Consider the following 12,670-nt stretch of genomic DNA (forward strand, 5'->3'; position numbering starts at 1 on the left):
TAGAGAAAAAAAAGGGTGACAAAATGCTTTCTCCAACCCTTTTGCTTACGAACGAATTGGTTTCGCTTCCACTGCATTTCCGACCGTCTCTCTCGCCCCATTATCATCTAGGATTCGCAAATCGATCCGACTTCCGGAGGGCGAATGGTTCGTGACGGCCCGGGCACGCAACACCGAGGGTTGGTCCAGTGCCGAAAGTCTGCCGCACCAGTTCCAGATCCGTGACGCGATGGACAACATTCAGGTGGCTTCGATCGGTGGTTCGAGCGGAGCGCACCGGACACTTTCGGTGGGCGGGCTGGCGCTACTACTGCTGCTGGTGCTTCCCTTCGTTAAAACGCTAGCGTATTAATGTGCTGCATGGCGGTGAGAGCGAGCGTGTGTGGGAAAGCGAGCGATTGGAAAGGACACAAACACACACACACACGCACATACGCTTTTAAAAGGTAGCATAAATAAGTGAAAACCGAACCAATCCGCACGGCCAACACGGATCACACGGAGTTAAAGTTTCAGCAGTCAGAGTCATGAGAGCTTTGGCAACCGATTTCAGTTCAGTTGCTGGAGGTTTGTTGGATTTGTGGGGAAAGGGGAGAGGGGAGGGATACTTCATCATGATTTATAAAGGTAGTGGCAAACAGGGACTAATCCTTCATGGCAGCGCCCCAAAACCAGCGTCGGCAAAGCTGGTGCGTGTGCGGGAAATTGCCCCGATTTTGCTACATATTCGCAGATAGCAGGATGGAGCAAAGTGAGTGATACGAGTTAGCCGTTAACCGAGACCCAAGATACGTCCAACTCAAATTGCACAGCATAAAGGGATGGCCCAAAGGTAGAGCGTGTGTTAGTGTGTGTTCGTGTGTGTGTGAACGCAAAACTTCCCTCATTCGCAAAGACAGTAAAACACATCATCAATTCCCCAATGTGATGTGGTCATCACCCGGTCTGGGTCGCAGTATACACGCACGCATGCAGTCACAGATACGACTCGTGAACATGAAACAACGTATGTAGAGATGCAAAATCAAAGCGATATAGTTATTACGGTAGGCAATGTGAGAACGCGCGAGGATTACAGTAGTTTAACCAAAAGAAGAATCTTCATAGCACAGACCCTTAACAAATCCCCACCACCACCACCACCAACATTCGCTGAAATCGTTCACAAAGTAGCAAAGCAAGCAGGTCATGCCATTGGTGATAAGGATGCGCACGTATACGTGGCATATAGCTGGGCCATCGATAGAGAGAGAGGCAGCGAGAGAAAAACGATAAACATGACTGCTACTGGCGTCACTGTTCACTCGTGCCCAACATTAAACATAAAAATTAAACGCGTCCAGTTGCGGGTTCCCTTTTCATGTTCCAATGATTTCGTTTGAAAGAGAAACGAAATGGTTTTTTTTATTTTAATTGCATTCTACCTTACTTTGCCTTTGAAAAGTTTTGTCTTTTAGAAGAAAATTCCTTAAACCCCGAGACTGTTCCCTAGGTTATTTTGCAAGTAAAAGTCACAACAAAGGGAGCAGTATAAACATGCGAAACAAAACAAAAAGGAGTTTTTAATTGTTATAGACAGCAAACAGTAAATGAAAAATGAGAAATCAATCTATAACTAGATCGAAACTTTAAACAAAATTGTAACCAAAATTGCCTTTGGATGAAAACCGCTCGATGTGTAATGTAAAACAACATAAAAGAGGAGAAACCCGAACAAGTAAACGCAAAAGCCACTTCTGAAAACTTAATAGCACACATTGCAACTAGCCAAAATTAAACACAAAACAACGAAAATGAATGCAAGTGAAAATGAGAACCTTAAGAAAACGTATTAAATTGAACAGAGATTGTACAGAGCCAGAACAGAAAATCATTACTGCAACAGACCAAACATACAAAGTCGGGTGTCGTATTCCTTAAAATCCATTACATATATATTATGGCTTGATACCATTTTTAGGTTTAGCACACTACACATCCTTCTCTACACACAGACACACACATACATAGTTGGCCCCTTCCATCCTTCCAAATGTAAATGTAGACCGTAAAGAATCCGCAAATTGGCGAAACGTTATTTCTCTTTGAAACTCGCCAAAACACCCTCCCCAGTGTGCGTTAGTTGGTAGTGTAATCGTTTTAAGATGAACCTTCATTAATGTTCCCTTCTTCATATCCGTTATTGTTTTGTCTTTAAGCTACCTTGCTACTTCATTATCTATTTCTATTTTATTGTTCTGTTGTTTCCCCTTTTCTCTTTACTCTCTTTCAGCAATCCTACAAACCTGCTAAACACTTAAGTTAAACTTAGTTAACCTTTAACGTAGTGCTCTAAGCTATCGTATAGTATTTTGAGGACAAAGGATCAAGTCAAATTTGCGTAGTAGTGAAGGGAGAAAGAGAGAGAGAGACGGTTGTACTATAGAGGAAAACTGCACACAAAAGGTGCAACAAAGAGAAACTAGAAAAGAGAAACTAGCGAAGAGAAAGGGGCGAATGCGGATCACAGTTTTGGCACACAGAGAAAGAACCAAACCAAACAGAAAAAAGTGCGTGTTAAACCAGACGGGTTGCCGTACTTTCTGCGTTCTAGGCTTAGAATGATAAGAATCCGTTCCGTTGTTTTTTTTATTCTTATTTTTACTTTTAATAAAACAACAAACACAAACAGCTGCTCCGAAGTACGGTGCTATATAGAGACAAACATTTACACAATTTTTATCCCACACACACACACACAGACATCAAGTTCATGTACCAAATGCAATAAACACAAGATAAAACAATGGATAAAATTTAAAATGCATTATATGCTTATAGAAAATTACTAAAACCGTATTATTCGTCAAAAAAGGGTTAAAACAAAACTTGCAAATATGAAGATACAAAAACATACATGTAGCAAATCATATACCTTTTGTGTCGTAAGGGGCAAGCAGACGTAGCCCTTAAGAAACCAAACAAAAAAAACAACAACAACAACCAGAGCCTTTATCCTAACAGCCAGAGCAGAAATGTTCGTTTTGTTTGTTTGAAATGTATTGTTTGTTTTTTTCTTATCGTTTTTGTCTACGGGCACAACCGATTCGCCATCTAAATGTTAACCAATGTAATCATGTTTTTACTGTGTGCAGCGCGTGTAACAGAACGGTGCATCGCAAAACAAATTGTGCTATAGGTGCGTATGAAAAGGGTTTAACAAAAAACCCTCCAATCGGTACATTAAAAAAAAAAAAAACTATTTAAATGCAGAAGTATTTGCTAGAGACATATTGATCGGTAGGTAAACAGTAAAAGCGATAAAACAGCAAGAAAGAACCACAGAGCAAGGAAGGAAGGTATAAATAAATATGAAAAACATACAAAACAACACAACCTTTTGATTGGGAGAAAAAAAAAAACAAATCAAAATCAACACTTACACACAACTACTAATCTAAAATATGAGCTATGTTCGGTATCATTAATGAATGTTGAATAGAATTGGTGAACATTAACTAGATATGTGCAAAATTAACGAAAATAAAACGCAAAATAAACGGAGGTGCAACGGTAGCAGTTGAAGCACGAATTTTACGCAAAAGCAGAAAAAGAAGAGCATCGTTAGAGCAAGAGCAATCCATCTTCAGGCAAAGAGGTGACAAACCAAGAGAAAGGAATGGAAAAATAAATGAAAATTATAAATCCAAAACGTAACACATCGGCTTCTTGTGAAAAGTGTATATGTTTTTACATGTTTTTTTTACCTTTCACACACACACACAAACTTTACATGAAAACAGGTTCTAATCGCGCCAGCAGACACAGTACAAAATGGCGCTAATGATCCTCTTTAGGTTTGCTTTGCCGTTACACTACCCGGGGCACCTGGCGGGCGTTTAGTTCCCCAAAGGCTCATTTAGGATCTAACCGAAATTTTACGAATCTTCAAGCGTACAAAATCTCACCTAAAAACTTGCCAACAACGTACCTGCGGTAAGTTCCTTCGAGTGGAAAGAATCAATAAATGCCCATCCCTTATAAAGTGATCAATGTACCTGTGGCTAAGGACCTTGTTTTACCCAGTAACAGGACTTAATGTATGTATATAGATCATCGTAACTGTTTTGCCCGTGACATGTAATAACCAAAAACCTGAAGCACATAATGATCGGCACACGTAAATTGTCGTACGTAAATGTTAAGAGTATCATTACAGCAGGTACGGATTGAATCCTACCTTTAATAGGTATTGGTAGCTTTAGTTATCTTCCTCCAATACTTCTAATGATTGGAACATTTTCTAGGTAGCCAAAAAACGAAACCCTTCAATAAAACAATATTTGTGGGTGTTTTTTATCGCTTCTTTTAACACCTCACATTCTCACCCAGTACTACCTGTCATCTTATATACCCAAAATTACATCCATTTAATCGTTTAATGGCCATGCAAGGTGTATTTAGTGAAGGTTTATGTTCAAATACAGTTATTTTTTACGTTTTTTCGTAGTATTGGTACCATATGCTATTATATTGACTTCACGCTTGCGATCGCTTTACGATACTTAATGATCAATTAAAATGATCATCCGGAGAATCAGTAAACCTTACAATAATGCATTCATTTTGCCTAGCACTGAAAAGCTATTTTACTGAATTATTCAGTTTAGGTTATAGTAAGAAAGATAAGTTGTGCAACGTAATAAACAATGGACACAATTTACTCTAGCCACGTTCCCAATAAAAGTAAATCCTTGACTTAAAAAAGAAACATGGAACATGGACGTAATAAACCGTTTTCTGGCACAGTTTGCAATGTGAATAGCATTATTCCAAACTTGCAAGATGTTTTTCAACAGCCGTCATTACTTGTGACCTTTCGCGATTGTTCAATAATGTCTGATAATGATTAGTTACATTTCTGATAACCTAAAAATAATAATATGAATGATTAATTTGTTCAAAACATTAATTAAAATGATGCAAAAACTGAAATAAAGGCAAAATTAATAACTGCAAAGAAGTGCAATTGGTTAATGGATTGACTATGTTTTTGTGGGTTTTGGTTAGATAGACTGAAGTCAACCTAATCCTAGAACGGCTACCCAAAGAAAACGAAGTCTCTTGAACGTGCGATTGTGCTGCAATTACTATTTAAAACAGGCAAACACATAATCTACCGAACCGGGTTTTGGTACCTTTTCGTGGATTAGAATGCCATTTTTGGGATTTCCATTGAAGTTGTGTTTTTCCTCGCTGTCTGCGGGATATTCACAACAACAAAAAAAAACAATACCGTTTTTCACGGAATTTTGACAACGCCGGTAACACAAGTACCGTGTAATGTGTTTGGAGGAATATGGGACATAAACAACGGTCCGTTTAGAGTTTTCACACCTCAGGGAGTCTTCTAAGCTCGGTACCCCCAAGGCCCTGGAAGGATTACCTGAAGGTTTTGAAAACCCACATAAAGGCGTACCCTACAGGCGTGTCTCCTATCCATGTACCTGAAGTGTGTGTGTATGTGAGTGGAAATCAACCATTCGGATCATTCTGTCAAACAGGTAAAAGAGAATTCCCCAACTCTGTGGCTACATGTTTGCTATAAAACGTGCCATTCTGAACTGTCAACTATACAGTCGCATTCAAGCCATTGTGCAGACGACATCAGAACAACCAGACATCAATCCCACCCAAAAGCAGCTCTATACTAACAGAAGGTGTGTGTTATTCATCATCAAGCAAGCAGGCAGGCTAACAGCTCCAGTCAAGATGAATAGAATCGTTGCACTGAACCGCTTGCAGCATCTTCCAAAGGAGCATCCGTGTTTTATCGCGAAGGAATCATCATTGGCAATCGGATTAACTAATGCAGCACCGATTCAAGACGCGGAAGACGATTCACAAAGGCTGCTGAATGAACGGACAGCGAAATCTCCCTCGATCGCATCCCGACTGCTGCGGCAGCAATGGCTTAAAAGGACCATCCCGGAAGTGGTGAGAAAGATGGGCATACGGAAAAATTTGCACGAAACATGGAAGCGTGTATGATACGAGCGCAAAGGATATCCTAAGAAACGTACGACGTAAGGTGATCCGGCAGTACGAATCTGTGCAAAGCACAATCAGAACGAACTATATACTTTTGTAAATAGTGTAATTTTAGACGAATAGGAATAAGGAGTCATCCATCAATCAATATTAAGTAACAATATAAATACATATAACTCATCTCGACTCTTCTTCATTAAATAAAAAACAAAATAATAATCCAAATAATGTATGATGTCGCAACAGAGCAAAACATTTGGTCTTTCTCAATACTCTTTTCCCCCCTGCAGGAACGTGGAACCGGGTAAGCGGGTTAATTAAGAATTTAAGTTTAATTTTCATATTTTCCCACAGCTATTCGTAGTTTGTCTTTTGTACAAGTAAAGTTTTGTTTACCCTCCTGTTGACATTTACTTCACTTTCGGTTGCAAACGTTTTGCACAATAGTTGTTTGGAAGTGGTTTGACGCACCAGATAAAGAGAGAGAGAGTGTGTGTGTGTGAGTTGCACTCCCGGCGACCTCCCTAGCCGTATAGTACCATTTAATGAGTGATCGAACAATCATACCAAGGCGCCTCCGCTCCGCCTCAGCCTCAGTTTCGTTAAGTTGTAGTTTAGTAGTAGAAAAATACTCTTATTGGTCTATCACAACTCACTCGCTGCGCACCGTTATTTCTGTTGTTTTTTTTTATATTTTCTCTAATGTCTTCCAACTGTTTCGTGTAGTAATACAAAATGCCCATTTAGAACTCTGATCCACACAAAAACAGCGACTCCACCGTTGTTGGGTCGTATAATTTTGTAAGTTTACGTAATAGTCGATCGTACGAATAAAAGGATTCTTCTACAGCTTTTGGGACAAAAACACGCAAACTTTCTCACACAAACACACCTTATTATAGATCTGTAGATATTTTTGTTTTCGTAAAACTGATACCATCACAAACACATAACGTCCAGTTTGAACAAAGAGTGTTTTCTTTGTTATTCTATAAAATTGTTCTATTACCATTGAACGATTCGGATGAACATACTCTTAAAGTCGACCGGGCGTACGTGTCTCAACAGTATTGTTAGCCTTTTCTGTTTCATCTAATTGAATTTCACCTCACTTTAACGATCGTTTTGAGCATAGCCTACGAAGCAGCAGTGTTTTTGTCTTATTTTGCTACAGCGATATTGAGTTAAAAATTTAAAATGAGTGTTTATGTTGCTTCCCTTGGTCGGGGTTTTGGGATGAGTTTTAATATCTTCGTTTCTAGTTATATTGCTTCCTTCCTTTATTTCTCTCTCTTTCTCTGCCATTCTATTTAAACGATCTGCCATTCTATTTAAGCTAATTTTGCTACTCATCTGTTTATGACTCTCAGCAAAGCTTTAATTTAAAAAAGGTACTTTACGTTGCAGGCATTGTTAAATTACGTGTCTGTGTATGAGTGTTGGGTTTCTTCATTTCTTCTTGTCTTCTGTGTGTTTCGTGTAAGTTTGGTTAAGCGCTACACAAGTGTTTGGTTTGTTTTGATCTATATTTTGCAGCATTTCTGCTAAATGTGCTTTTGTTTGCGCGCTACATATAAATTATCTTCCGCAGACATAATGTCGCAGCGGTACTCCATTTAAATAGGTTCAAACAACAATCAACTGCGGTATCGCTTGATGGTTATTTTATAAGCTAATATTACCCTTTTCCCCCTCTCTCTCTCTCTCTCTCTCTCTCTCTCTTTTTATATCCATTTTGGTTATCGCTTTTTCGCAATATTCTTCTCATTGCAGAACCATTCTAGAGGATAAGAGAATTAAATTGAGTAGCAAAGTACGCAGACCAAAAACAAGAGCTCCTTTCTTCCTAAAATCTTGTGAGCACACACACACGCACACAGAGAAAGAGATAGATAAATTTGAGTAATTTTCTGCCGAGTGCTCTAGGTATAGATATAGATTCGTGTAAGATAAAAGCGCTTCTAACGAGCATTCTCCATATATTGACGTGAATTGCACTGAGCAAGTGAGTTGTGTAATTGAATTGAAGTTGTAATACGATCCAGCAGACGCGCTAACTAACTCTCGATGCTGGTTGTGAGTTACGGTTTTGGAAGTGAAAGTATATCAACTAATCGGAACGATAATTAAAAGTAGAGAATCTTTAGATCACTCTCCCTACGGTATGTGTACACTTTGCACGCTGACATACCTTATCAACTAAATACTAATCAGCTGACTTACTCATACCAGCATACCAGTGGGCTTTCGGTGTGAAACAGTGCTCAACACTACACTACTACTACTACCCTTGTGCGCGTCCAGGGCGCACATTTGCACAGCACAGAAACGGAAAAGCTTAAAATTGGCATGCTCACTACACATTCACCAGTATCACTGCTGCCGACCCATCCTTACCGCCTAATGGTCTTACACAGGTAAAAGGTTATTTTAGATTTATCTCATCCGTCTTGCATAATTGCTATGAAATTTCATATCACACAATACTTTTGTTTTGTTTTATCTTTGGACCGTTGCCACCCCGCTGCCTAAGTGTCACCAGTCCGTTTACGTTAAATTTAGCTACGGTTGATACTATACACACAGAAGGTACAGAACCCGATCGTCGCAATCGGGCTTCCATTGCGACTCCATACCTCCCGACGTGCGCTCGAATGGAAATGATCCTATCCGTGAGATGAACTATCCCCAAACGGATAGGGAGAAATATCAAATTACGAATATTTGTATAAGAAATGGAAGAATTTTGACTTTCACTATCGCACGCGACGCAGCTTATCGTCGTCTGCTCCAATTTGCAATGTGCCAAGGTGCGATAGTATCGACGAGTGTATTTTATCTTAAAACAATCAGTTTATGACCAGATTAGAGCGCCACTCAAATGGCAGGCTAGAGTGAACCGGGACCGGACCGGGTGGGACCGGCGTCGTCGCCGTTGTCGTCGTGTGTACCGTATCATTTCAAAACGCTTCAAAAAGGGGTGTTTTCTGCTTCTTTTTTTACACGATAAACGGCCAAGAGTATGTTTTGTTGATGGGGACTAATAACATCCACAATAATCCCACATGGCGCACCTCCGCCCTGCTACACCGTTACAGTAATGGGTGAATTAAATTCGTTCTAAAGATTCGTCGTTTACGTTTTTAACCGGTGTGCCGTTGAGGGGGAGACTCGCTCTCTCTCTGGGCGGCATTCACTTATACGCCCGAGCGTGCCAGGGAATCTAATCGAACGATCGTCCCCCTTTGCCAATGCCACCGTTCAGGGCGCTACCATTGTGCAGGGAGAGTGGTTTGCTGCCCCCACCACTGCCGGACCCACTGCCGACTGCGTACGAGCTGCCCGTGTGCAGCAAATCGTCCGTACTGAGCACGAGCGTTTCTATCTCATCGTCCTCGTTGTCTAAATAATCGTCTATCGCTAGATCACCGTTGCTACTGTGCAGCGTGTCCGAGTCCCGGTGCACTATGTGCGGTGCTTCATTGAACTCGTCCAGTTCGTCCATACCTTGAATGCACGGTAGCAATTGTATCGTTTTTTTTTTTAAATACATTTTCGATCAATATTACCCCGAAAGAAATGCTAAATGATGATAAAAACGAAAAACAGAATAAAGCTAACCCCAATCACTCACCACCAAAGTTTGTTCCCGTCAGCAGCAAGTATTGGCCGGCACGGTTAGGCCACAGCAAACCCATCATCACACAGTACGCCAAACAGTCGGCAGAATTTGTTATACCTAAAACGAAACGATAACACAGCACTGTTAGTGAGTCTGAAACGTCGTTGCTTCCCCCGCCCAGGACCAGTACCTAGTAAAAGCTTATACCGCCACAGCGGACTAACGTTCACAGCAATGATGGCCACGATCGGCAGGTAGATGAACCACACCAGACTCGAAGCACCGAAGTGAAGCAGAAAGTCCAGCTTCTGCGACGAGTGTTCGTACTTCATCGTGGTGCGCAGCTCCCACAGGAACCAGAGCATCATCGTGGAGCGGCAGGCAAGTACCAGCCAGCCGGGCCACGTCTGATACTCGTCAATGTCGGAGATAATATCAACTTCCGTCTGGAAAGGAGGACGTTAATGAAGAAAATGTGTTAGAAAATACTGTTGTTTTACGCATTTCATTTTATTTTCATTCAATATCTGCCATCAAGTAACAGATATGATCTCTAAACATGGAGGTAAAACGTTAAATAAACCCAAGGGTCCGGGAGGTTTATCCTACTAATTGATCAAATAAATATAGAACAAAAATAAATAAGAAAAAAAAGTAGATGTACTTACTCTGTTCCATATGTACAGCAGCACGTGTATGGCACAGTAGGGTATCCAAATAACCATCAGCAGTATCCAGCTGCTAACACTGATCTGTAGTCGCGTCACGGCCCACCCCTTCGCCAGCAGCAGCAGTATGAGCATGAATGAGGTCTGCAAAATGCATCAAAGTTTGTACTGCCCTGCCCTGTTTTTCTCCTTCCACCCTCCTTTCACTTACTCTGCTAAAGATATCAAATATATCGCCCATAATGGCCAGCTTCTCGTCGCCCACGCCGTTCATCGCGTACCGCACCGTGTGCGTGAGCAGCAGACAGACGCTGACAAACTCCAGCACCAGGCTGACGGTAAACAGCCGTGTCACCGGGTGCTTCTGCAACCGCACGGCATAGATTTGCAGCGGCACCATCAGCAGATACACGACGAAAAAGATCAAATACATCTCGAGCGTGTTCTGCTGGTCGAAGGAGAAGTGAAACAGCAGCGGATTGAAGAACGACAGCGTCTGCCGGTTCGGGTTCCCGTTCACGAGCGTTATATCGTAGTTTATCGCCGGCGGTTCCGGGTGGTACTTGCGATAGTCGTAATGATGCCACTGGCAGGTGGACACATTCTGATAACAGGCTACCATCGACACGTACCAGAATCTGAAAGAGAGAGAAGGAGGGGAAGATGACTGTAGCGACACCGATTGTCCAGCGACAAGAATGTTGTCTCCCGTTATCAGCGCTCTCGGCCCTCACTCACCTTGGCACGTTCGGATCACTGATGACGAACGTGAACTGGCTCCCGGGGACGACGTTTTCCCGCGTGTCCTCGTCCACGCACAGCTTGCCCGGCTCGCACGGGATGCGCCGCAGGTAGTCCGCCTCCGCGTGCGGATTGCACGCCCGGCTGTACACGATCTTGTCCAGCTTCTCGAACATCCGCTGGCAGGCCACGTCCCGGTCGTAATCGTTCCGGTTCGCGTAGTACTCGAGAAAGCTGCGCTTGTCGAGCACCGCCAGCGTCACCGGCACGGTAAAGTTCACGCTCGACGTAATGTTGCCGTAGATGTACCCGAACGTGTCCCACTCCGTGTCCTTCTGGGAGTGTTTCTCCGTCTTCTGGAAGCCGAACTTGTGCAGAAAGCGAAAGAACTCGTCCACCTCGAACGTGCCCGTCAGGTGGGCAGCGCGGGCCATGGGCAGCTCGCCTACCCCCGCCCCCAGCAGCATCCACAGGGCCGCCGCCCCCATCACAATCCACCGCGTTCGTCCGGGAGTGTTCCTCGTCCACATACTCGCTCGCTGCTGCCGATTGACACTCCTCCCAAACCTCTTCTTTCTCTCCTCACGCCCACCCCCTGGTACACGATAGCTTTCCCTTCACTTCAGGCACACCGTTTTCACTTTCACTTTCCCTTTGCCCACCGTACCCCCGTCCGGAATGTAGCGCTGGCGAACGAATTGCAGCACATTGGCAACTTTATTCCGAGCCAAATTGGACAGGGGAGCAGATGAGGGGAGGGTGGGGAGAAAATCTGCACCACTGCTTGCAGGGGCCCCGACACCGACACGTTTGCACGAGCTTTGCTCACCGACCGAACGAAAAATGGCACCGAATCCGCGCACCTTTATCGCATCGTGTCCGGCTGTGCGCTCGATGGCGATAAAGTGAGCATTGTTTGCAGAACGGCTCAAAGTACTTCTTAATATTTTATTGTTTCTTGTCCGTGCCCTCTCGCCAGCACCGCGGAGTGAACCTTTTTTTTTACTTTCTGCTCCAACGCAAACTTTGTTGACATGGTATTTTGACGTGCCCGTGCTGTCAAAGCGTACAGTGATGGACCGTTGCGAGGTACCTCGTTCGAATGGTCACCTTTAATTTACGGAGAAAACAATATTATTTGCATGCAAATTTTCTAAAATTAAGGACAAACAAAAACATAATTTTCTTACTTCTTTTTCTAGCGGAAGATGCAATTTTTGTTTATTACAACAATAAAAAAACCATAAATTTGAAAACATGAGCATTGCATGCACTCCCACGGTGCGTCGTTTTTTACAGTCTTTCCCCGAGTTACGCAACACAGTTCAAATGTCAAATTAGTACAATTTTCTCCCTCAATTGTCAAATGAAAAAATAATTTGCATTTTTTTCAAAAGTTTTAAATCACTAGAAAGACAGAAATAAACGAATTTTCTACATCCATTGCATCAAATAAGTAATAAACTAAATAATTGAGCTAAATTCATAAAAAAATCATTATTAAACAAGTATATTTTGGCTGTACAACGTGATATTTGACGAATGCGAAAATCAGGAATTAAGCTAAATTATACGAAAATTTACTATAAAGTAACTGAAAACCTCAAAA

The 12,670-nt window shown here is 42.2% G+C and overlaps 2 protein-coding genes across 2 annotated transcripts in view; one reads left to right on the top strand and one right to left on the bottom strand.

Annotated features, from left to right (window-relative positions):
* Positions 1–3,696, top strand: part of LOC120957974 (neurotrimin-like) — a 97,939-nt gene extending 94,243 nt beyond the window's left edge. Inside the window, exon 9 of the mRNA XM_040380469.2 lies at positions 112–3,696. Within this exon, the coding sequence (XP_040236403.2) occupies positions 112–352 (241 nt within the window). The 3' untranslated portion in view covers positions 353–3,696. The remainder of the gene's footprint in view (positions 1–111) is intronic.
* LOC120957973 (integral membrane protein GPR180-like) lies at positions 1,957–12,097 on the bottom strand. Its single transcript, XM_040380466.2, has 6 exons — positions 11,059–12,097; positions 10,532–10,958; positions 10,321–10,464; positions 9,843–10,098; positions 9,665–9,769; positions 1,957–9,537 (listed from the first exon to the last, which is right to left on the bottom strand). The coding sequence occupies exons 1-6, from the start codon at positions 11,589–11,591 to the stop codon at positions 9,254–9,256; spliced, it is 1,749 nt and encodes a 582-aa protein (XP_040236400.2). The 5' UTR covers positions 11,592–12,097; the 3' UTR covers positions 1,957–9,253.
* Positions 12,098–12,670: the final 573 nt, after the last annotated feature.

Source organism: Anopheles coluzzii, chromosome 3, assembly GCF_943734685.1.
Source record: "Anopheles coluzzii chromosome 3, AcolN3, whole genome shotgun sequence".
Taxonomy (NCBI): domain Eukaryota; kingdom Metazoa; phylum Arthropoda; class Insecta; order Diptera; family Culicidae; genus Anopheles; species Anopheles coluzzii.